Raw genomic sequence first — 26547 nt, 5'->3', positions numbered from 1 at the left:
GCGGGGGCTTTGATTTAAGGTAAGTAATTCATAATGAGCTAGTATGCTATGCATACTAGCTCATTATGCCTTTGTCTTGCAGGGTTTTTTTCAGGGTTTACAACCACTTTAAAGTGTGCAATGTAGTTCCAATGTAGAATGGCACGGACAGGCATATCAACGTACCTGTACATCCCCTTTAAATGCCTGTCCATGTGGTCACGCGTGCGCTGCAGCTGGCACGCTGGCGACCCTGCCCCCATCCCTGTGAGTCAGACTGCAGGTCCCGCGGACTTGATCGCCTGCGCAGTACAGGGGGTCATTATCCACTGGGGGGACCTTCATCGGCAGAACACTGGCAGTGGGATCTCACTGGTAGAACATGCTCATGTGTGTGCCAGTGGTGGGATCTCACTGGTAAAACATGTTCATGTGTCTCGGCGGGGGCATCTCACTGGTAGAGAATGCTGAAGTATGTGCCAGCGGTGGGATCTCACAGGTAGAGCATGCTCATGTGTGTGCTTGCAGTGGGATCTCCCTGGTAGAGCATGCTTATGTGTGTTCCGGCAGGGGGATCTCACTGGTAGAGCATGCTCATGTTTGTGCTGGTGGTGGGATCTCACTGGTAGAACATGCTCATGTTTGTGCCAGCGGTGGGATCTCACTGGTAGAACATGCTCATGTGTGTCGGCAGTGGGATCTCACTGGTAGAGCATTCTCATGTGTGTGTAAGTGGTGGGATCTCACTGGTAGAACATGCTCATGTGTATGCCAGTAATGGGATCTCACAGGTAGAGCATGCTCATGTGTGTGCTGGCGTGGGATCTCATTAGTTGAGTATGCTCATGTGTGCTGGCGGTGGGATTTCAATGGTAGTGCATTCTCATGTGTGTGCTAGCAGTGGGATCCCACTGGTAGAGCATGCTCATGTGTGTGCTTGCGGTGGGATCTCACTGGTAGAGCATTGCTCATGTGTGTGCTGGCGGTGGGATCTCACTGGTAGAGCATGCTCATGTGTGTGTCCGTGGTGGGATCTCACTGGTAGAGCATTGCTCATGTGTGTGCTGGCAGTGGAATCTCACTGGTAGAATATGCTCATGTGTGTCCGCGCTGGAATCTCACTGGTAGAGCATTGCTCATGTGTGTGCTGGCGGTGGGATCTCACTTGTAGAGCATGCTTATGTGTTTCCGCGGTGGGATCTCACTGGTAGAGCATTGCTCATGTGTGTGCCGGCAGTGGGATCTCACTGGTAGAGCATTGCTCATGTGTGTGCTGGCGGTGGGATCTCACTGGTAGTGGTAGAGCATGCTCGTGTGTGTCCGCGGTAGGATCTGACTGGTAGAGCATTGCTCATGTGTGTGCTGGCGGTGGGATCTCACTGGTAAAACATGCTCATGTGTGTGCCGGAGGTGGGATCTCAATGGTAGAGCAAAGTAAAAGTGCCACTTAGGCTTTATTACTATACTGTGTATTTTGGATAAAAATGTGCTAGAATAATTGTTGTTCCAATCAGCCCAGTTCTACTCACATTAATTCCTCTATCCGGCTTTTGGTCAGAGCTGTCATCAGATCACTGAAATGAGGACCCCCAAGATTTTTATTTGACAGGTCCAATTTCTTCAGGGTCTGGTTATTTCTTATCCCCAATGCCAGATGGGTGCAGGAACTGTCTGACATTTTATTGCCATACAAACTGTAAAAGAAAAGAAGAATAACGAGAAATAATTTGAATAAAATACTTCACAACAATGTATTGTAAAGCAATATTATACTCTCAGTTTTATGCACTTCAATAGCTGATGTAATCACTGACTATGCAGCTTCTTTATCTTTAATCCTTACCTATGTTCCAGTTTAAACTGGTGCCACGACAGATGACCCAGGTTTTCTGTTTCAGGGTGGCACCTTTCTATTTCAGCATCATATGGAGTCACACTTGCATGCAGGGACTAGAGTTGTTTCTCCCTACACTGTGTGCATCAAGAGAAACATACAGTCCCATAGCCTAGGATGGCAAGGCACTCCTCAGCTCCTCCCTCTTGCTCACCCCCCCCATGTTGAGGGCATGTGGCCTAGCACGGTCCAGGCTGGCTGGCTCGCCCCCTTTCCTGACTTGCCACGCTGCATGCCCAGAAAAGGGTCTGGCATGGATTTTTTTTTAAGTGTTCGTGTGACGCCTTTTATTTTATTTTATTTTTTTCACTAGCCGGGTGCGCCAGCAATTACAACTGCGAGTCAATTTAATTGTGATTTGACTTGTTTTTTTTTCCCCTTAGAAATGTCAGTTTTGCTGCAGCAGGTTCTATACATGCTACAGATTTGCTACTTTACAGACAGACTAAGAAGACCCACCAGGCACTATATTTAAGGGAATTTAAAATTTTTATTGTTGCACTTTAACCACTTAAGGACCGCCTCCTGCACATATACGTCAGCAGAATGGCACGGCTGGGCACAAGCACGTACAGGCACGTCCTCTTTAAGTGCCCAGCCGTGGGTCACGGAAGGGCACCCGCTACCCGGTCCGAAGCTCCGTGACCGCGGGACCCGCGGACCCGATCGCCGCTGGAGTCCTGCAATCGGTCCCCGGAGCTGAAAGAACGGGGAGAGCTGTGTGTAAACACAGCTTCCCCGTTCTTCACTGTGGCGCCGTCATCGATCGTGTGTTCCCTTATATAGGGAATCACAATCAATGACGTCACACCTACAGTCACACCCCCCTATAGTTAGAAACAGTTAGAAACACAGATGAGGTCATACATAACCCCTTCAGCGCTCCCTTGTGGTTAACTCCCAAACTGCAATTGTCATTTTCACAGTAAACAATGCATTTAAGCCATCCCCCCATGGGAGAAGGGGAAAGGGAATAGCCGCTCCAGGTAGGAACCCAGACGAACATCCACCGCTGCAGACAACTCAGGTGCAGGCAATGCACTTAGCAAAGCAGGAACAAAACCACTGACGTGTTTCACACTGAAACTAGTGCTTAGTCATAGCAATGACTAAGCACTAGTTTTAGTGTGAAACGCGTAAGCAGTTGGGTTTTATTTTACTTTGCTGTGACTTGTAGTGCTGTCCTTCTTTCAATAAAGGCTACAATTTGTTCAGAGTGCGGCTGTCCAGAGACAATTTTTGTTCCTCCCCATGGGAGAAGACAGTGATTATTGCTGGAGGCTATACTAGCCAGTAGTGATAATCGCATGCTAAATCCGGCAGGCTGGTTGTACCCAAGTTGATTGATCAACTTGGCACATTCAGCCTGCCCTTGCGTGGTCCGATGTTTGGATGGTTGCTGCTGAACCAAGATTTGAACCATCTATAGCCGGTCTTATGGGTAGATGAGGAGCTAAGGGGAGAGATATAGTACAATCGGAAAGTATTCACAGCTCTTCACTTTTTCACAATTTGTTATGTAACAGCCGAATTCCCAAATTTATTAAACTCATTATTTTACTCAAAATTCTACAAACAATACCCCATAAGGACAATGTGAAAGAAGTTGGTTTGAAATCTTTGCAAATTTAAAAAAATTAAAATTAAAAAATACCATGTACATAAGTATCACAGCCTAGTATCACAGCCTATCACAGTCATTACACTCAAAATTGACCTTGGGTGTCACTGATTATCCTTGAGATGTTTCTACAACTTGATTGGAGACCACCTGTGGTAAACTCAGTTGATTGGACACGATTTGGAGAGGCACACACCTGTATATATAAAGGTCCTACAGGTAACAGTGCATGTCAGAGCACAAACCAAGCCATGAAGTCCAAGGAATTGTCTGTAGACAGGATTGTATGGAGGCACAAATCTGGGGAAAATTTTCTGCAGCATTGAGGGTCCCAAAAAGCACAGTGGCCTCCATCATTTGTAAATGGAAGACGTTTTGAATCACCAGGACTCTTCCTAGAGCGGGCCGCCCTGCCACACTGAGTGATCGGGGGAGGAGGGCCTTAGTCAGGGAGGTGACCAAAAACCAGATGGTCACTCTCCTTGAGCTCCTAAACCTTCCAGAAGAACAACCCTCTCTGCAGCACTCCACCAATCAGGACTGTGTGGGGGAGTGGCCAGACGGAAGCCACTCCTCAGTAAAAGGCACACGGCAGCCCATCTGGAGTTTGCCAAAAAGCACCTGAAGGACTCTCAGATCATGAGAAACAAAATTATCTGGTCTGATGAAACAAAGATTGAACTCTTTGGCCTGAATGACAAGTGTCACGTCTGGAGGAAACCAGACACCGCTCATCACCTGGCCAATACCATCCCTACTGTGAAGCGTGGTGGCATCATCATGCTGTGGGGATGTTTTTCAGCGTCAGGAACTGGGAGACTAATCAGGATTGAGGGAAAGATGAATGCAGCAATGTACAGAGACATCCTTGATGAAAACCTGCTCTGAACCTCAGACTGGATTGAAGGTTCATCTTCCAACAGGACAACGACCCTAAGCACACAGCCAAGATAACTAAGGAGTGGCTCTGGGGCCACTTTGTGAATGTCCTTTAGTGGCCCAGCCAGAGCCCAGAATTTAACCCGATTGAACATCTCTGGAAAGATCTGAAAATGGCTGTGCACCGACGCTCTCCATCCAACCTCATGGAGCTTGGGAAGAAGAACAAGGGAAACTGCCCAAAGATTTGCCCATGATCTGACATCACAAGGGGGCGTGGTCACCCTCTTAGGTTGACTCCACCCCTTAGCTATTTAGGAACTGTCAGACAGAGGAGTAGGCAGGCAGCGGGAGCCTTTGACAAGGCCGGAGGTTTTGTTTTTTTATTTAAGTTTATATGAAGTAATGAGAGGGCCAAAAACATTTGAAGAACCCACCGAATCAGGTTAGACCACTCAGGACAGACAAGGCTATTCTTCAGTGGGTACCCCAGTACCCCCCCCCCCTGCCCCTTTCCCTACCCCAGCAGGTTACCAGAAAAAAAAATCATACATGGAAGGAGCGCCAGAACAAAATAGTGCTCATGCAGATGCTGGCGAGTAACTCTTCTAGTCCAGCAATCCGCTTCCCTGCACAAATTCACACAGGAAAGTATTATTTTGAGTCCATTCAAGGGTCTATATTTCCTGTTTCAATGTGATTATTGTTTTGAGAATGAACATAAGAATTCAAAAGCAAACATACACTATATCACCAAAAGTATTGAGACGCCTGCTTTTACACACACATGAACTTTAATGGCATCCCAGTCTTAGTCCGTAGGGTTCAATATTGAGTTGGCCCCGCCCTTTCCAGCTATAACAGCTTCAACTCTTCTGGGAAGGCCGTCCACAAGGTTTAGGAGTGTCTATGGGAATGTTTAACCATTCTTCCCGAAGCACATTTGTGAGGTCAGGCACTGATGTTGGATGAGAAGGCCTGGCTCGCAGTCTCCGCACTAATTCATCCTGAAGGTGTTCTATCGGGTTAAGGCAGGGGTTGACAAATTTGCTTGGAATCTAGGAGTCAGGTAAAAAAGTTAGGAGCCAGAAAACGCGCCCCGTCCCGACGAGCTTGCGCGCAGAAGCGAACACATACGTGAGCAGCGCCCGCATATGTAAACGGTGTTCAAACCACACGTGAGGTATCGCCGCGATTGGTAGAGCGAGAGCAATAATTCTAGCCCTAGATCTTCTCTAACTCAAAACATGCAACCTGTAGATTTTTTTTAAACGTCGCCTATGAAGATTTTAAAGGGTAAAAGTTTGTCGGCATTCCACGAGCGGACGCAATTTTGAAGCGTGACATGTTGGGTATGAATTTACTCGACGTAACATTATCTTTCATAATATAAAAAAAAATGGGGATAACTTTACTGTTGTCTTATTTTTTAATTTAAAAAAAGTGTCATTTTTTCACAAAAAAGTGCGCTTGTAAGACCGCTGCGCAAATACAGCGTGACAGAAAGTATTGCAACGATTGCCATTTAATTCTCTAGGGTGTTAGGATAAAACATATATATAATGTTTGGGGGTTCTAATTAGAGGGAAGAAGATGGCAGTGAAAATAGTGAAAAACAACATTAGAATTGCTGTTTAACTTGTAATGCTTAACTTGTAATACCAACGGCCACCACCAGATGGCGCCAGCTCACATCTGGTGGTAATAACTTGTAATACCAACGGCTCACCACCAGATGGCCCCAGCTCACAAAAAAAAAAAAAAAAAAAAATTATTATTTTTTTTTTTTTTTTTGCCCCCCTTCCAATTCAAGTCGCCAGGACCCTATTTCTAGTCGCCATGGCGACCTGGCGCCCGGGATTTGTCGAGCCCTGGGTTAAGGTCAGGACCCTAAACTCGCTCAGCCATGTCTTTATGGACCTTGCTTTGTGCACTGGTCCAAATAATTTGGTGGAGGGGGGATTATGGTGGGGGGGTTGTTTTTAAGGGGTTGGGCTTGGCCCCTCAGGGGTTGGGTTTGGCCCCCTTAGTTCCAGTGAAGGGAACTCTTAAGGCATCAGCATACCAAGACATTTTGGACAATTTCATGCTCCCAATTTTGTGGGAACAGTTTGGGGATGGCCCCTTCCTGTTCCAACATGACTGCACACCAGAGCACAAAGCAAGGTCCATAAATACATGGATTAGCGAGTTTGGGGTGGAGGAACTTGATAGGCCTGCACAGAGTCCTGACCTCAACCTTAGAGTACACCTTTGGGATGATGTGGATTCCAAGCCAGGCCTTAACGTCCACATCAGTGCCTGACCTCACAAATGTGCTTCTGGAAGAATGGTCAAACATTCCGATAGACACACTCCTAAACCTTGTGGACGGCCTTCCCAGAAGAGTTGAAGCTGTTATAGCTGCAAAGGGCGGGGCCAACTGAATATTGAACCCTACGGACTAAGACTGGGATGTCAATAAAGTTTATGTGGGTGTAAAGGCAGGTGTCCCAATACTTCTGGTAATATAGTATATAAATTGCCCACGCAGGGGCTAGATAATGAGTAACCAATACTGACTGTGCAGTAAAGATTACAGTCACAACAACCAAAACAAAATAATTCTGAAACATTGGGATGATATCCATGAGTTGAAAATGCAAAAATGCCATGTCCCCAAAATCTACTCGCAGTCACCTGGGGGGAGGCTCTTCTCCTGCGCCAACCCCACAGGGCGGCGACTGCATGAGCAAGAACAAGGAAGCATTAGAAGAATAAGTATGGAAAAAGAAAAGAGGAGCCTAGACAAGAGAAAGGGGGAGGGAAGGAAGGGGTTAACTTGGACTCGGAGAAACTGAGGGGGAGCAGCCAAACAGGCTGGTTGGAATGAGGGGTACTCCTATGCGATCCATGGTGGTCAGCCCTTTGGCATGTGAATCATTCAGAATTAAGGTTTTCATTTTCAACTGAAGCCCTGAAGAAGGGGGGGATCCTTTGACCCCCAAAATGCGTTGGTTGTCTTTTAGCACAATACCAATCAATTTAACTGGACTCTTATATTTTGGTCTGGCACTCCTTCCACGTTTGCACATTTTTTTATACAAGGGAAAGCAGGGAGAGGGAATACTGAGGAGGACAGAAGACAGGAAGATGAATGTAAGTATCCTCCATTGTTTCTGCAGGAAACAAGAAATGTTCTTCTCTTTTTATATTATACAGGATATGTTTAAGATGTAAAAGTGTCCTAAAAAAATTATTGTTACAACTATCCCTATTCTACTCACAGTAATTCCTCTATCCGACTTGTGGTCAGAGCGGTCATCAGGTCACTGAAATGAGGACCCTCCAGATAGTTATAGGACAGGTCAAATCTTTTCAAGGTCTGGTTATTTTTTATTCCCAATGCCAGGTGGGTGCAGGAACTGCTTTTCATGTTATTAGAATTCAAACTGTAGAAGAAAAGAAAATCATTTGAATAAAATAATCCTCAATAATAACATTTTAAAGCAGAATGCCATTTTAACTTAAAAAGAGGGACAGTCACACAGAGGAGACAAGGGGGGGCATGAAAGGGGGAGATCCTGCACATATTGGGCCAGATTTACAGAGGAAATACGCCGGAGTATCTACTGATACTCCGGCGTATTTTAAAATTTGCCGCGTCGTATCTTTATTTGTAATTCACAAAAAAGATACGATGGCTTTTGGCTAAGATCCGACAGGCGTACGCCTTCGGATCTTAGGATGCAATACTTTGTCCGCCGCTGGGTGGAGTTTGCGTCGTTTTCCAGCGTCGGGTATGCAAATTAGCTTTTACGGCGATCCACGAAGGTACACACGTTCGTTACGTCGTCGCTAGTCGGTTTTTCCCGTCGCAAAGTTAGGCCTGCTTTTTCATGGCTTAACTTTAGACGAGCCATGTTAAAGTATGGCCGTCGTTCCCGCGTCGAATTAAAATTTTTTTTTTTTTTGCGTAAGACGTCCGGGAATACGAAAGTATGTTACGCACGTCGCCATTCTAAACATTACGTCGGGCGATGTCATTTCGCGCAATGCACGTCAGGACATTTTCACACGTTCAGCGCGGGAACGTGCCTAATTTAAATGGTACACGCCCCATTTGAATTAGGCGGGGTTGCGCCGGACGGCTTTACGTTACACCGCCATAAGTTTACACGCAAGTGCTTGGTGAATCAGGCACTTGCGCTGAAAACTTGCGGCGGTGTAACGTAAAGACGATACGTTACACCGCCGCAGTTCTTTATGAATCTGGCCCTTTTTCTCTCTAAAAAAGCCCTGTATAAAGGTGACGGGAGAGAAAGAATATAAGTGAATCTTTAATTTATGTGAACTTTAACACAGAACACTGGAATTAATTTATTGGCTAATCGAATGGATTGAAGGAAGTCACACAATCTGATTCATCAGCGAATATTTTTACTTTATGTACATATGAAATCGGCAATGGTTTACACGTTTACTTTGTTGCTACATTTGCACAGAGTGGGCTAGATTCACATAGATTAGCGGATCTTTAGATCCGCATAATCTATATGATTTACGATCCGCCGGTGCAATTTATCGAGGCCAGTGCAGTATTCACAAAGCACTTACCTCGAAAATTGCACCGTCGGATCGTAACTCCCCCGGCGGAATTCAAATTCCACGGCTAGGGGGAGTGTACAATTTAAATCAGGTGCGTTCCCGCGCCGATTTAACTGCGCATGCGCCGCCGGTGAAATTTCCCAGTGCGCATCCTCCAAATGACGTCGATAGGACGTCATTGTTTTCGGCGGCTACGTAAATTTCGGCCATCCGTATTCCCGATCGACTTACGCAAACGAAGTAAAAATTTGAATCTCGGCGCGGGAACGACGGCCATACCTAACATTAGCTACCCCTGATATAGCAGGGGTAACTATCCGCCGGAAAAAGCCGAACGCAAACGACATAAAAAAAAAAGCGACGGGCAGGTGTTCAGTCTTGAATCGGCGGTTCTCCTCATTTGCATAGCCGACGCGTAAAAAACAGCGACGACACCTAGCGGCCGGTGGTAGATTGCAGCCTAAGATCTGACTGGTGTAAGTCACTTACACAAGTCGGATCTAAGGGAGATCTATGCGGAACTGATTCTTATGAATCAGTCGCATAGATCCGACCGTCGGATCTCAGAGATACGACGGCGGATCAGGAGATCCGCCGTCGTATCTCTTCATGAATCTGGCCCATTGTATTTATTTGTTTGCACAGTTATTTTTTCAGAATTTGCACATACAGTAAATTGCACGTGTATTATATCGTGTTGATTTTTTTCTCTTGTAAATAGCGAGACATTTACATATTCGAAGATTATTGATCCATTTGCACAATTTTTTTAACCATTTTTGCAGAGTTTGCACGTTTATTCATTTTATATTGCACGTGTATTACATTTATTTATTCACTTTAGGTGCAAGCAGTGCAGCGCCATTCACCTTTATCTGTTAATTGTCAGTCAAACTATCACATCTCTGAAAGCTCAAAAATAGCCTGGCAATTAAGGGGTATTAGAGAAATAATAATAATGAAGTGGTTAATAAATGTATAGTGACCCTAAATGCAACTAGTACTCAACACTTGGTAAAAACAGCCCCAATTATTTATTTTTTAGATCTGTTGGTTGCAAATGGGCCGTAAACAAAAGTAATGCTTTAATCAATCCCGTAATACTTACAACAATTCCTCTATCCGGCTTGTGGTCAGAGCTGTCATCAGATCCTTGAAATGAGGACCCTCCAGATTGTTTCTACAAAGGTGAAGTTTCCTCAGTGTCTGGTTATTCCTTATTCCTGATGCCAGGTGGGGGCAGGAAATGTCTGTCAGGTGATTGTCATTCAAACTGTAGAAGAAGAGAAAGAAACAATACAATACAATAGCACAGAGCAGGTAAGTTTAACATTTATATTATTTAAATAAATATATAATTTTCAAACGCTTTATATATATATATGGTACATGTTGATACAGTACGTGGTTTGAAGTGGGGGTTGTGCCACCTTCCTCTTTCCCCCCCTGTTTGGGGTGCTGTTTGGCGGCCCCCAGGTCGAGTGTCCTGGCTTGTCCAGCCTCCAGTGTCCTGATCCAGTTGGTGTTTGGCCACATGGAATGAGACTCTGTTGGATTCTCCTGAGATAATATCTATCTCTATTTTTGTAAGTCAATGATGAGTATGTACATTAAATGGATGAAATTGATGATGATCAATATGTTTTGTAAATATATATATATATATATATATATATATATACACATACACTGCACCGCTCCAATCCCCTGAAGAAGCTGACTAAGGCGAAACATGTCAGGAGGAGTTACACCCTCCTTGTATGATATGATCTTATATTACCATCTAAGTATACTGTTTTTATACATACGGAGGGGTCTTTATCTTTGGGGTGCTTTGGGTTTTTGATGATGTGTTATCACTATGTCTCTAATGCTTTTAAGGGATAACTCCCTAGCTTTACAGATTTTAGAATTATATAATAAACATTTATTTTAACCAATGAATGTGTACTGTTAATTACCGTATATACTTGAGTATATGCCGACCCGAATATAAGCTGAGGCACCTAATTTTACCACAAAAAAATGGGAAAACGTATTGACTCGAGTTTAAGCCTAGGGTGTCCATCTGCATGCCTCACTGTGCCTCACTTTGCCTTACTGTGTCCATGTGCATGCCTCACTGTGCCCATACCTGACTATGTCCATGCCTCACTGTGCCCATGCCTCAATGTGTCCATGCCTCACTGTGTCCATGCCTCACTGTGTCCATGACTAGACTGATGTTTAACATGGGAGTCTATGGAAGGGGTGCCCGGCTTTGAAAAATCTTTGCTCCCCAGTCGTAGGTCGCCTAGACAACAAACTTTGCACACTAGTAGAGGAGAAATGGGGCTACATGTGTGCCAAGTTTGGGTCCAGGAGAGCTACGGCCGGCCAGTACCGGGTCCCCAAATTCCAGGAGATCAGGCGCAAAAAGGTGACTCGAGTATAAGCCGAGGGGGGCATTTTCAACACAAAAAAATGTGCTGAAAAACTTGGCTTATACTCGAGTATATACGGTATACTGAGAGGAGGTTTTTCACAAGTTTTTTACTTTTTACAGTACGGGATTTGGGTCATAATAGAGAATGTTTAGACACACTACTTCAGAGTAACCACTGCCAGAAAGGCAATCTTGTAATAATCACCACTTTATACATTTGGAGCACGATACATGATGCAACAATTTCTGTTTAGTAATGAAAAAAAAAGAATCAAGATGTTGGTGAATATTTTTGGAATAGGGGCTGTCTGAATAAAAATGTGTGTTAGGTGAATGTTTCATTGATGGATGCATTGTGAATTTAGAGTAAATCTAATACTCCCTCCCTTGAAACAAATTTGCCTGTTATTTCAAGTATTTATATATTTTGGATGCAAAACTATTCTAGAAAATAATTATTGCAACCAGTCGTGTTCTACTCACAGTAATTCCTCTATTCGACTTGTGGTCAGAGCTGTCATCAGATCACAGAAATGAAGACCCTCCAGATTGTTCCCAGACAGGCCAAGTTCCCTCAGTGTCTGGTTATTTCTTATTCCGGATGCAAGGTGGGTGCAGGAACTGTCTGTCAGTCTACTGCCATAGAAACTGTAGAAGAAAACCAGAATGATGAGAAAATAATAAAAACATTTGAATTTTACAAATCACACCACATTTTAGGGCGTTGGCCCAAAATAAAGTGATATTTAAGTCATATAATGTATATCTTCTCGTAAAAAGGGTTTTAATGAAAATACAGCCCAAAAGTATACTACAAAAACAGTGGTGGACACAACGCGGAAGAAAAAATAATTGTAAAAACTTCTGGAAATAAGGTCAGTCCAAGACACAGGGTTCAAAAGAAGCCCTTGGAGATCCAAGGGTGATCATGTGTGGTCAGCATATAATGTATATCTTAACTTGGCTGGTCACCACCTATTTTTTTTATTTGGAATTCATCAGCAAGTTCTCCCTAGTTCTCTGGTTCTTCTTCCACCCACTTTGGAGTTTTAGATGCTCCCACCCATCTTGGTGTGCTTCCATTCCCGATATTATACTCTCTATGATATGAACTAAATTTAGAATCTTAAATGATCACTGGAGCCTAAGTGGAACAATAACAAATTTTCAGGTTTCACTCAGCAGGATGAAAACACAAATTATTCTAACCATTCATTTTTTTTTTACATGTAGTAATTATGATAGCATGCCTAAAAAAAGGTTGCCCACCACCAAGGGACAGTAAACAACAGAACTGGAAAATTCTGTCCAAGAAATCATCCCTCCCCCAGTTCATAACATAGCAGACAAAGGTTAAAAACACATGAATATACAGTATATATCCATGAGATAGCCAAGAGTAAAGCTGCTTGATAGTAATGAACTTGATTGGTATATTTTCCATAGGTTGAAAACATGATGACCCAGTTGGCGTAACCCCTTCAGAATCCATGTGACATTTTGGGCAGAAAGCTCATAAGAAAAAGAACATTGACAGCACAGCATTCTCTCTTGTGGAAAAACAATCGATTTGGGAAAGACCCCCAAAAAAAATACCACATGCTGGAAGACTCCTTGGTTTCATCACCACTTCACCTGATCCCAAACCTTCTGGCAGGGGAAACCAGTGCAGATGTTCTCCTTTCTTTTGATGTGTATTTTGAGGTCTACGTAAATTTTTCTCAAATTCCTTTTCGGATCTGGTTTCCGATGCCAGACTTCTCTTGGTCTGAATCGAAAAGGCTACCCCAAACAACTTTGAAAGGATATGGAGAAAGGTTTTGATTTTTTCCTAGTTAATAATCAAACTCAGAGAAGTTCTGAGTTTACCTGAGTGTTCTGAGCTTCCAGGCATGGATGGGATAAAACCATTAGGAAAATGTCTTGATAAAGGGGTACTAGAACGCCTTTTACCCTTCTCAAGTAGCCAACTTTCTCTGTTTAAAAAGTCATTGGAGCTTAACAAATTCCAAATTCCAAAGGGTAAATGTGTGGTTTGGGATATGAAAATATACTGTACATCCTTCAAATCAAGGGAAGCTATTTGAAGACTGATAGCAAAGTGTACTGATAATGTCCACTGTTTGGCCAAAGAGGTATTTTACCTAAAAAGATATCTGGTTTTGCAGAGTAGGGCAGGGCTGCTGTCTTAGAAGCTCAGTTAATAAAGAGGACCTGTACTCTGGAGGCTGTTCCCACAGAGATATGTAGAGGGCAAACGTTTTGCCAGTAATAGGGAGGGGGGGGGGCCACTTTTTTTTATGTATTTCGCAGATAAACCTTACTTTATCTGCAAAATGCTTAAATAAAATTACCATCAACCATCTGTGAGCATTGGTATACAGATTAGATATTACAATATAGAAGATTTTGATTATCCCAGATAACCTGAGATATACATTTTTAGTCCCAGGGTGCCATCTGGTGGTCAGGTCAGTTATTGACTAATTGCACAAAACATTAATCAGTAACATGATCTACCAATCTGAGTGGCTTTTATGGGTTGTATTGGCTGCAACTAAATATATGACAATTCAGGTAGACAAAGAGGGGCACACATCATCATCAAAATACATCACACCTCCTCCTTATCATCAAGTAGATAGACATCACATGTCCATCATCTCTGAGACTCAGCAGCACCCAGTAGTCAATCCAAAGATCGGATGGGGTGCCGACATTGCGTGCTCCCAGGACAGGTAAGTGCCCTTATATTAAAAGTCAGCAGCTACAGTATTTGTAGGTGCTGACTTTTAAATATTTTCACCCAGGCTGGACCTCCTCTTTAAGCGATCGATAGAGCTGACTAAGTTAATTGGTCAGAAATTCCCTGACATTCTAAACTGTTGTAGGACAGAGAGAGCTAATACATGTCTAACCATGCAACTGTAGGCCGGTGTGTAGGTGTCCTGACATATAGTGGAAAAAAACATCAGTTTCTAATGATGTAACAGTTACCAAACTAAATGTAGTTCCATATTTTAACAAACCTTTAACAAAAACCTGGATATCAATTAGTCAGTGGAACTGCCAGCTGCATAATCCTGGGATTGGGTTTCATGGAGTTGAAAACAGAGTTTTAGCTCAAATACAATATCATATAAGGACACATTTAAAGACATTGGGCGAATTCAGGTACATTTGCCAAGAATACTTTTTCATTGATATACCTTTTCATTAATGCAAATTGTGAAAATAGGAAAATATTTTATGAATTTGTATCTCATATGCGGAGAATGTGGATGAGCCGTTTGGGTTTCCATAGGAAATCGTTGGGAAATACATGAAAATATCTGTTGAGATGGTCAATGTCATAAGGACAATCTTCTAAAAGCTGCCACCTGATATATTAGGAGACTGTTACATGAATTCTCAATTCCAGATGCTGATGAATGTTCTTAGAATGTGGCAATTATCTTCGTGAATCATGATGTTTGTTACATATTGGGTGAATGCTTCACGGTAAATGGTAAATGTGAGAGTTGACCCTTTATAAAAACACCCCACAGTTATTTTATTTTTTTATGTTTTGTATGTAAAAGTGTTCCTGAAAAGGTTTGTCCTGTTCTACTCACTGTAATTCCTCTATCCGGCTTGTGGTCAGAGCTTCCATCAGATCCCTGAAATGAGGACCCTCCAGATTGTTTCCAGACAAGTCAAGTGTCCTCAGTGTCTGGTTATTTCTTATTCCTGATCCCAGGTGGATGGAGGAACTTTCTGTCAGGTTATTACCATACAAACTATAGAATCATAGAAAAATGAGAACAGAAGATGATTAAATATTCCACAATATTGTCTCTTAAAGCGGGGGTTCACCCTAAAAACAAATTTCTAACATTACATCCAGCTCACTACCGATATTGTCAGTATGCCGGCTATTTTCTTAGCTGGCTTCTGGGTAGTGAATCCCGTGGGAGTGGGCGTTCCTATGCAGCAGTTAGTGATTGACATGATGACAAACACTACCCCCCCCCCCCGTCGCATAAGGAGCGTCACGAGTTGCCGAAAGAAGCCGAACGTCGGTGCGCAGGCGCGTATAGCGCCGACTCGATGTTCGGCTTCTTTTGGCAACTCGTGACGCTCCTTATGCGATGGGGGGGTAGTGTTTGCCATCATGTCAATCACTAACTGCGGCATAGGAACGCCCACTCCCGCGGGAGGCACTGCCCGGAAGCCGGCTAAGAAAATAGCTTTACAAGGTATGTACAGCAAAAAAAAAAAAAAAAAACAGCATACTGACAATGTCGGTAGTGAGCTGAATGTAATGTTAGAATTTTTTTTTAGGGTGAACCCCCGCTTTAAAGTACTCCGAATAAGTATCTTATCTTTTTCATTATATTTAATTTTAGTTATTCTAGACCGTCAGATTCCACTCTAAACTAAATATTAACATTGATTTTAAGGGGGTCAGTGCAACCAAAGTGGCATTTCAGTTCAATGGGCAGAGCCACCTCCTGGCTCATCCTGCCAGAGTTCCTGACTTTGTTTAGACCCACCTTGGAGTTTTCGCTATTCCTGCCAACAATAGGATGTTCCCACTCTGGCTGTTCCTTTGTCTAAGCCAGGGTCTCCAAACTTTCTAGGCAATGGGCCAGTTTACTGACCTACAAACTTTAGGTGGGCCAAACTGTGGCCAGTGGGAGTAGAAAATACCCCAGCGTCAATTGAAGAAAACAATTTCTCAGGCTTGGTGGTCAGAACCAGTAAAAAAATGTAATTACAAAGTGCATGAGGTTTAGTAGGAGGAGTATTAGTATTGGTGGGAGGAATAGTGCCCAATCATTGGTGTCATTGGAAGAAATAGTGCTCCATTGTTGGTGTCAATAGGAGGAACAGTGCCCCATTATTAGTACCAGTGGAAGGAATGGTGCCTCACCCTTGTTGACAGCGGGAGGAATAGTGCCTCATATTAGTGGGAGCCTAAGGGCTGCAACAAAGCAAGGAAAGGGCTACATCAAGCCCAAGGGCCACAGTTTGCACACCACTGGTAAATTTTAGAATTCTATGTGGAAAGCAGGCATGTATACCTAGAAACTCTGACACAGAAAACGTGTCACTGGAATCCAAGAGAGCCACCAAAAAAGTTTGCTGATTTTTGTCTCCAACAACTCAAAAAACCTGGAATATCAGATTTTGGATGGTTTGCACCTATAACAAAATTTGATTGTCTTGGTCTTTAATGTCATTTTTCAGGTTTCCAGTAAAAAATGTGCTACGTCAGTACATTTTCCATGTTTTGTCGTAAAAATATTCGGAAAATTGGCAACACTGCTGGGGATACGTAAATGATACATGACTGGCTCACAAATCTCTCTCAACTCCACACCACAGACTCAACAGGGAAAGACAGCAGCGCTTTCTAAGTGTAGCTGTGAGTACATTTATTGGTAAGATAAAATCAGAACTACTCACAAGAGTAGTTAAAAAGCAAGCATCTTTAACTGGCTCAGAAACTGGTAGTCCTCAGTGACCATTGGTGGGGGGGGGGTCCAAGAGGGACGCTGCAATCTATCAGGCTGTAGGCTGACCGGCGCCGCTGCTGCTACATCCTAACAGACACCCGGGAAGTGACGTCATCTCCACACTACCAGTGCATTTCAGGGACCTGGAAGTGCCGGAACCCACCGTCGCTGGCCAGCCCACAGCCTTTCTTTAGAGCTGTCTTCTTGCTTTACACAAAGCTGCCTGAAGTGAGCTGTTTTTGAATCATATATGGACTACCTCTAATGCACTCTGTTCTTATGAGCCATTTATCTCCAACGAACTATGTATTGATGGTTTTATATGATTTTATCCACTGTTTGCCCCTAGTTTTTATATTGACCACATGATCAAGTGTCCAAGTTGCCCCAATTTTTTCCTCTTTTCCACACCACAGACTGCAACGTAAAATGTAGGCTATGGTGTACATAGCCAAGCAGATTGTTTTTTTTTCCCAATATAATCAAGAGTAGAGATCCATGTTGTAGTATAAAATCTCATGTACTTGTTCTACTCACATTAATTCCTCTAACTGGCTTGTGGTCAGAGCCTTCATCAGGTCGCTGAAATGAGGACCCTCCAGATGGTTCCAGGACAGGTCAAGTCTCCTCAAAGTCCGGTTATTTCTTATTCCTGAAGCCAGGTCAGTGCAGGAAATGTCTGTCAGGTTATTATTATAAAAACTATGGAAGAGGAAAATGAAAATACATTATTTAATACCCTTTTTCGTTACATTTTATTTTACTTTTCTTAATCTTTAAAAAAAAAAAAAGTGTGATCAGCGCAACTTCCTGAGTTTGATAAAACTCAAAACATAACTAAAGAAAAATGGAAGTTTAAGCTGCGCCTTTAACCGGGACTCAGTGTGAACAATAGTCCATATATTAATATATTGTTGTTTTTCCTCAATAAGAGATTTGTTAGTGGGGAGAGTTTATGTCCTTCACATTATTGCATGGAGCTGTTACACGTGAGAAACTTCAATCACCACCGTGAAACACTTCAATCTTCAGTGAGAGCTCACCACCATAATCTCAAGCCGCTTACCAGATACACTGAAATAGAAAGCAGTCGGCTATGGCCTTTGGGGAGACGTTGTCAACGTCCAATGACGAAACGCGTCTGGGAGGACGTGCGGTGACGTCATTGCGTTCTGGAGGAAGGGCTCCGCTCCATATGTTCGCCGACCGGCAACTAATTTTTACACGCTCACTTTGTACTACAACAATGTGAGTACTTCTTTTATACTGTATGGCGGAATTACACTATGTCCTGCTATTTCTATATATGATCGAATGGTGGTGTACCGTTACGTGTGCTGGAACAAGTGGCTGATCCGTATCCAGGGAGTGGGTTGTCTCCCCAAAGGCCGTGGCTAGGTCATAGCCGACTGCTTTCTATTTCAGTGTATCTGGTAAGCGGCTTGAGATTATGGTGGTGGGCTCTCACTGAAGATTGAAATGTTTCACGGTGGTGATTGAAGTTTCTCACGTGTAACAGCTCCATGCAATAATGTGAAGGACTCTCCCCACTAACAAATCTCTTATTGAGGAATAACAACAATATATTAATATATGGACTATTGTTCACACTGAGTCCGGGTTAAAGGCGCAGCTTAAACTTCCATTTTTCTTTACATTGTCTTCCAGTGCTTCTGCACATAGGCTGCTGCCCCCCTATTGTTTTTGAGTCGGGGTGACTTTTGGTTATCACTGACTACTACATTCTGTGACAAGCGCAATTTTTTCTGTTTTATCAATACATAACTAAATCCTATGTGATAATCAAGTGAAACGTCAACACTTTTCAAAATCCCCCAAAAAATGAAAATTCTTCTGAGCGGTGAAAAAAACACAACACAAATCTTCAAATTGTGTCAGAGTTTCTTCTGTGTGTAATCTTCTCGATTATCTTAATACATAATGCTCCCAGAGCGCTTACCTCAAAGAGATATCCAGATATGTATGGATCTTTTGTTATTCTAAAGAAATCAGGGAAAACTGGATTTCTTCAGAATAACAAAATATCCACACATAGCTGGAAGTCGAGAAATCTATTGCCACCCGTGGAGAGTCCCAACTGGCTCCTGCATTGAGCCTAAAATTCTTGAAGATTTGAAGTTGGCGTTTGCCATGGCTTTGTGAGATCGTGAAGGTTTACTATACTCCTCTTTAGGGTAAGCGCTCTGGGAACAGAATTAAGTATTAAGATAATCAAGAAGATTACACACAGAAGAAATTTTGACACACTACACTACTTTTGTCACAATTTGAAGATGTGTGTTGTTTTTTTCACCGTTCAGAAGAATTATCAGATTTTTTGGGGACTTTGAAAAGTGTGGACATTTCACTTGATTATCACATAGGATTTAGTTATATATTGAGTTTTATCAAGCTCAGGAAGTTGCGCTGATCACTATTTATTTATATCCAATTTTTGTGCACTTGTACACTAAAGATTAGGGGCCAAATCCACAAAAGGGATACAACGGCGTAACTGCTGTTACTCCGTCGTATCCCTGTTCCTAACTATGGAACTGATCCACAGAATCAGTTTTTCATAGTTAGGGAGAAGATCCGACATGTGTAAGGGACTTACACTGCCGGATCTTAGATTGCAGTACCGCATCCGCCGCTGGGGGCATTTCGTGTCGAAATGCCACCTCGGGTATGCAAATTAGCACTTACGGAGATCCACGAAGCTTTTCAGCTTCGTTTTTTCTCCGTAAGTTTTAGTTTGCATACGCAAAATTAGGGCTGCTTTTACAAGGTTTAAAGTTAGCACACCATGTAAAAGCAGACCTTTCTGTCCAGCGACGCGATTTTTTTTTTCATTTTGAATTTTTTTTTCATTTTGAATTTTTTTTTCATTTTGAATTTTTTTTTTTTTCGACGCAACTTTATTGACCCGTCGCAATCCACAAAGCTCGGCGTAACGTCATTTCGTGCTATGCACGTCGGGAAAATGATGTCACGAGCATGCGCAGTACGGGCGGCGCGGGAGCGCGCCTCATTTGAATGGGAATCGCCCCCATTTGAAGAGGAACGCCTTGCGACAGCAGAATTTAAGTTACACAGCCCAAAATTTTTAGGTAAGTGCTTTGTGGATTCGGGCACTTAGGTAGAAATTTTAAGGCAGTGTAACTTAAATGGAAAAATTTACGTTAGGCACGAACTTTGTGGATTTGGCCCTAAGAGCTGGTTCAAACAGGGGCAACCCGACTTACAGCGTGACTTTGCAAGGCAACTTCAGCGCGACTTGGAGCAACTTTCAACGTGACTTAAATTTGCCTCCAGGACAGGCGACCTTGGCTGTGGCCAATCGCAGAATAATCAGCTCTGTGGGAGGGAGGGGTTTGCCTGAGTAAACTATTTTCTCTTCCTGTAAAGTTGCTTCAGTTAAGACAGTGATCTGACTTTGGAGGCGACTTCCATTGAAATCAATGGGTACAATTTGCTTACAAGTTGCCTAGAAGTCGCTTTGAAGTAGTACAGGAACCTTTTCTGAAGTTGGAGCGACTTCAGTAGTGTACATTAAGACGGCTCTCATTCACTTCAATTGAATTTCTCATGTCGCGCGACTTGGGGTGACAGAATTCGGATCCCAAGTCACGGTAGTTTGCGTAAGACATACGCCGGCGTAAAGTTACCCCTCATAAAGCAGGGGTAAGTCATGTTAGGTATGGACGTCGGAAACGTACGAACAGCGTCGTGTTTTACGTTGTTTGCGTAAGTCGTCCGTGAATGGGGCTAAACGTAATTTACGTTCACGTCGAAAGCATTGACTATTTGCGGCGTAATTTTGAGCATTGGCACTGGGATACGTTCACGGACGGCGCATGCGCCGTTCGAAAAAATCGTCAATCACGTCGGGTCACGAAACATTAACATAAAACACGCCCACACTAGCCTACTTTGAATTACGCGGGCTTACGCCGGCACAGTTACACTACGCCGCCGTAACTTTGGTCGCAAGTTCTTTGAGAATACGGGACCTGCCTCACTAAGTTACGGCGGGGTAGTGTATCTGAGATACGCTACACTCGCCTATAGATAGGCGCTTTTTTGATAATCTGGCCCATAGTGTGCAATTCAATAATCAGATTTAAGGAATGGCCTGCTTACCAGATGGCGATGAGTACCAAACTGCAGTCTCACCCAGCCAGGTCCTGGCCAATCCCTAGACGACGTCCTATCGTGACGAAACGCGTAGGGTGGAGCCTACGACAGTGACGTCTTTACGTTGTTCCTTTCAGGAAGAGGATGGGCAAACTAACTAACCATAAAGTGAAGTGTAGCCAAAGAAGACATCACTGCCTCGCCTGTTTTTTCATGCTTATCGCATGTAATTCATTGTTTTTTTTACACACAAAAAAATGTTTTACTGAAGAATTTTTGTATAATTTCTCACTTGTTATTTATCTTATCAATTTTTATTAGCGCTGCATCTATTTTGGATAATTTTACAGAAATATGTATCCATTACCTCAAACTCCTGATGGTGTGTAGAGCTGGTACAAGTTTTCTTAATCCTTCATTTTGAACATTACATCCCTTCAGGTTTAGATGTTCTGTCTCTCTGCAGGATTCAAGGATGAACGACAAGACAGAGCAGTCTACAGGGGTGAGAGTAATGCCAGAAAAGTCAATAACTCTCCTTGATCCGATACATTGTAACACCAGCTCCTTATTCCCGCTCTCATGTAGGCAGTAGAATACATTAAGAAGATCTCTGGAGCCCCTGATAGATTTGTCAGGTTTTTGGTCTTTTGCCTTCCTCTGGATCCAGGAGGTGACGTGTCTGGAAGCCTCAGCAGAAAATCCTCCTACATGAGACTCTAACATGGATCTAGTAGAAGAGTCTGAGAGACCGCAGAGGAAACTAAGGAAAATTTCAGCACGGCTGTCTTTGTACGATTCAGCCCTATCAAGTGATTCTTGTAATTTGTCGGGATTATAGTTAATAAAATGAACTAAAGCAGCAAGGAACTCCTGAAGAGTGAGATGTAAGAAGGTGTAATCCACATCAGGAGGCCAACCAGATCCCATCATGAGACATGAAAAGAGATCGTTATCAGTTCTCACACTGAACGAGTCCAGATGGCGGCGATCAAATACAGTCATGTGATTCGTGACTCCATCTTCTGCCATCAGTCCGATAGATATCAATTCCCGGGTGGTGGCAGCGCTATCTTTCTTGTGATTGGCCAGAATGTTGGAGACAAAGGTCACAAAGAGTTGTGTCACTGTTTTGGGCAATGATGCCATCGGCTGATCGGTGTTTGTTGGTTGGGCTCTGAAGCACATTGATAACACTGTACAGACGATCCAGCAGTATGATGGGATATTACAGAGAGTGTACAGCGTGTCATTCTCCTGTACATAATGAAAAGCCTTCTCTGAGAGTTCCTTGTCTCCAAAGAAATGGTCAAAGTAGATGAGTTGGTCTCTGTGGTGGAATCCAATGATCTCAGCCTTTCTCTGGAAATTCTTGGTGTTAATTGATGCCAGTCTGGTTGGACGGCTGGTTACCAGTACGGAGCAACCCATAAGAAGTCTCTGTCTTACCAAACTCTCCACAATCACACCAACATTTTCTCTCTGTTTTGGATCAGAAGATATTCTACTCGAGTTAAAATCAATTTGGTGAATACTTTCATCTAATCCATCGAATAAAAACAGAAGTATCTCTGGATGTTTTAAAATATTTCCAATGTGACCCTCCAAATGTGGATACTGTTGAAAAATCATCTTCTCCAAACTGCCCTTCCCCAGTTTATTGAGTTCTCGGAATTTGAAGAAGAAGACAAAAGCAAATCTCTGGTAGAGTTCTCCATTCGCCCAATCATAGACAATCTTCTTCACCAGTGTGGTCTTCCCTATTCCTGGCACTCCGCTCACCATTACTGCACGTGGGGCACATTGTGACTGGTGGCTCCAACTGAACAGCTTGTTGGGCCAAATGTGTTCCTTGAACAGATCAATAGAGACAACGCTCAGCTTCACAAAACGCTCATTGATGGGGAATTTTTGTGCTTTCAGTGTAAATTCTGGGGATCTCGGCTCCTCTAGAGTTTGAGATTCCTTCAGAAGATGTTGCTTGTGCTTTATTTGAAGATCTGGAAAGAATAGAAAATACATTTTATAGTACAACCACTCAAAACTAGTGAAATATTATAAAATACAACTGATACTGTATATGTATATTGATATATGTATAAGTCAAGCAACACGTGATCTGATTCAAATGTAATGAGCCCAAATTACCCACCTCCCACCCGGCCACTTTACATATACGGCCGGATGGGCACTTCCTCCTTCTTAGTGGACGTTCAGGAACGTCCCTCAGAAGGAGAGGGATCTACAGGGTGACTAGTACTACAGGGTAAATGACTACAGGGTAGGGTTGTCCCGATACCAATATTTTAGGACCGAGTACAAGTACTGATACTTTTTGTGTCCCCAAATGCAGCCATGTGTCCCCAAATGCAGCCTTGTCCACAAATGCAGCCATGTCCCCAAATGCAGCCTTGTCCCCAAATGCAGCCTTGTCCACAAATGCAGCCTTGTCCCCAAATGCAGCCATGTGTCCCCAAATGCAGCCATGTCCCCAAATGCAGCCATGTCCCCAAATGCAGCCTTGCCCACAAATGCAGCCTTGTCCCCAAATGCAGCCTTGTCCCCAAATGCAGCCATGTCCCCAAATGCAGCCTTGTCCCCAAATGCAGCCTTGTCCACAAATGCATCCTTGTCCACAAATGCAGCCATGTGTCCCCAAATGCAGCCATGTGTCCCCAAATGCAGCCTTGTCCCCAAAAGCAGCCTTGTACACAAATGTAGCCATGTCCCTAAATGCAGCCATGTCCCCAAATGCAGCCTTGTCTCCAAATGCAGCCTTGTCCCCAAATGCAGCCATGTCCCCAAATGCAGCCTTGTCCCCAAATGCAGCCTTGACCCCAAATGCAGCCTTGCCCACAAATGCAGCCATGTGTCCCCAAATGCAGCCTTGTCCCCAAAAGCAGCCTTGTCCACAAATGCAGCCATGTCCCTAAATGCAGCCTTGTCCCCAAATGCAGCCTTGTCCCCAGAGAGAAAGCCAAGCCCCCCCCCCCCCCCCCCGCCGCCGCCGTCTAGTTGATCAGCGCGGGGAACATTACAGCTTTCATTTGAATAGTTGTGTGTTCCCTGCCATGCCTCGTCATATATAGCCCCCCCCCTTGTCCAGGCACTTTGATAGACAGATCACCCATTCAATCCTGGGATGGGTCATCTGTCTATCAAAGTGCCCGGACAGGGGGGAGGGGCTATATATGACGAGGCGTGGAGGGGAACACACAGCTATTCAAATGAAAGCTGTAATGTTCCCCACACTAATCAACTAGGCGGCGGGGGGGGGGTTGGCTTTCTCTTTGGGGACTAGACGGCGGCAGCAGCAGCAGCTCTCCGCCCGCTCTCCGCCCCCTCTCCACCCGCTCTCTGAAAAAAAAGTATCGATGAAGCATCAGGAGCATTTGCGCGAGTACAAGTACTCGCGCAAATGCTCAGTATCGGTCCCGATACCGATACTAGTATCGGTATCGGGACAACCCTACTACAGGGTGATATAGCTGGGTTTCTGTAAGCAAGTGTGTGCTGGAGGAAGGAGAAGAGCTGTGAATAAAGACTGTATATATTAAGAGTTGTCCCTGAAGTTGTTCCAAAGTCAAGTGGGCATCCCAAGATCAGGGCCACCATCAGGGGGTACAGGCAGTACACCTGTAAGGGGCCCAGAGGTCCCCAGGGGCCCGGATAGCAACCACTTCTTTTTTTTGTTAAAGGGCCCAGAGGTCCCCAGGACCCTAAATGGCAACCCCCCCCCTTTTTTTTAATATTTTTTTTTATATATCTTTTTTTATTTTATTTTTTATTTTTATTAAAGGGCCCAGAGGTCCCCAGGGCCCCGGGTGGCAACCCCCCTTATTTTTTTTATAAATAAACTATTTTTAATTTTTTTTTCTTATATATTTTTTTTTATTTCTTTTTCTTCTTTTTATTAAAGGGCCCAGAGGTCCCCAGGGCCCCGGATGCCTACCCCCTTTTTTTTATAGTTTTTTTTATATATATTTTTTTTTATTTGCAAGGGGCCACCGAGGTCCCCAGGGCAACCCCCCCCCCAATTCGTGGCACCCCGCCGCTTCTCAATTCACACCCCTGCACTTCTTAATGTTCTCAATTATCGGCAGCACCCCCACGCTTCCCAATTCGCGGCAGCACCCCCGCTTCTCAATTTGAGGCGGCAGCCCCCCCCCCCCCCGGTTCTCTGCTCCAGGGGGCCTATGCCTGAAGCTGTGTAAGGGGCCCCATAATTCCTGATGGCGGCCCGGCCCAAGATTACCTATACCTGCCCAGTTATTACCCCTCAATAAAATAACAAAACCAAAGCACTGGACTCTACCCTGACTCAAGTGTGCCTGTGAAGATGTGTTGTGCCTGGCTGTGCAGGGTGGGGAATCCCATTCTACTTGCGGCTCCTTAGGGGGGGTGCGCTACACATACCGCTGAAAAACCTTCCAACACCATCTCCGGAATCATGTTCTTCACATGTACTGTGTGTTGTATTTACCTCTAAGCTTCGGAGGCAGTGTGTGGCCACGTTCATCCGATAGAATCTTCTCCACCAGACGCTTTCCTTAATAAGAAAAAGAAATAAGTGAATAATTATGCTACCAAAATGACCACGTGCTTTAAATTGCCTCCAGCACTGTTCCTATTTCTTCTTGCCGGTGGCGGCCATTTTGTTGAAGCCCAGAACCCCTGAACAGCAATAAATCATAAAGTGGAACTAAAACCCATCGATTTAATGGTTAAAAAAAGTAACATTTCTGGAATGCCGGGATTGCCAACTGTCACGTTTGCCTGTGTCCGCAACAAAACTGCCAAACCATCAAATGGCCGGTGTCATAACGGATCACACGTGCCGCACCATGGCAGTAGCAGATCAAACAGAAGCAGCTTCCTTGGCTGTAATGCTAGGAGGGTTTCATTCTGCTTTAGGGCGTCAGCAAGTCGGCCTCTACAAATTCAGTAATGCCAACAAATGGAGAGCAACTGAGCATGTAAGAGTGAGACCGTGTATTACTGAATTTTAATGACCTAAAGTGGAGGTTCACCCGGAAATGACAATTTGTAACATTAGATTGAGGCTCATTTTGTGAAGGGGAATCGGGTAGTTTTTTTTAAAATTGAAGCAGTACTTAGCGTTTTAGAGAGCGATCTTCTCCGTCGCTTCCAGGTATGGGCTGCGGGACTGGGCGTTCCTTCTTGATTGACAGTCTTCCGATGGTCGCATCCATCGCGTCACAATTTTCCGAAAGAAGCCGAACGTCGGTGCGCAGGCGCCGTATAATGCCGCACCGACGTCCGGCTTCTTTCGGCTACTCGTGACGCGATGGATGCGACCGTCGGAAGCCTGTCAATCAAATAGGAACGCCCAGTCCCGAAGACCATACCCGGAAGCGGCCACTGATGAGGCTGCACTGATGGGCATTGATGAGGCTGCACTGATATGCAGCACTCATAGGCAACACGGATGGGCACTAGTATACGGCACTGATAGGCTGCACTAATGGGCACTGATAGGTGGCACTGATGAGCACTGATAAGG

General features: G+C 44.0%; 1 protein-coding gene across 1 annotated transcript in view; it reads right to left on the bottom strand.

Moving 5' to 3' along the window:
* Positions 1-26547, bottom strand: part of LOC120939758 — a 105483-nt gene that overhangs the window by 59014 nt on the left and 19922 nt on the right. The window contains exons 5-12 of the mRNA XM_040352093.1: positions 25507-25572; positions 21391-23023; positions 17424-17588; positions 15000-15164; positions 11869-12033; positions 10069-10233; positions 7640-7804; positions 1509-1673 (exon numbers count right to left, since the gene is read on the bottom strand). Of these exons, the coding sequence (XP_040208027.1) occupies positions 1509-1673; positions 7640-7804; positions 10069-10233; positions 11869-12033; positions 15000-15164; positions 17424-17588; positions 21391-23023; positions 25507-25572 (2689 nt within the window). The remainder of the gene's footprint in view (positions 1-1508; positions 1674-7639; positions 7805-10068; positions 10234-11868; positions 12034-14999; positions 15165-17423; positions 17589-21390; positions 23024-25506; positions 25573-26547) is intronic.

This window comes from Rana temporaria, chromosome 5 (assembly GCF_905171775.1).
Source record: "Rana temporaria chromosome 5, aRanTem1.1, whole genome shotgun sequence".
Classification (NCBI taxonomy): Eukaryota; Metazoa; Chordata; class Amphibia; order Anura; family Ranidae; genus Rana; species Rana temporaria.
This window is presented reverse-complemented; position numbering and strand designations above follow the sequence as displayed.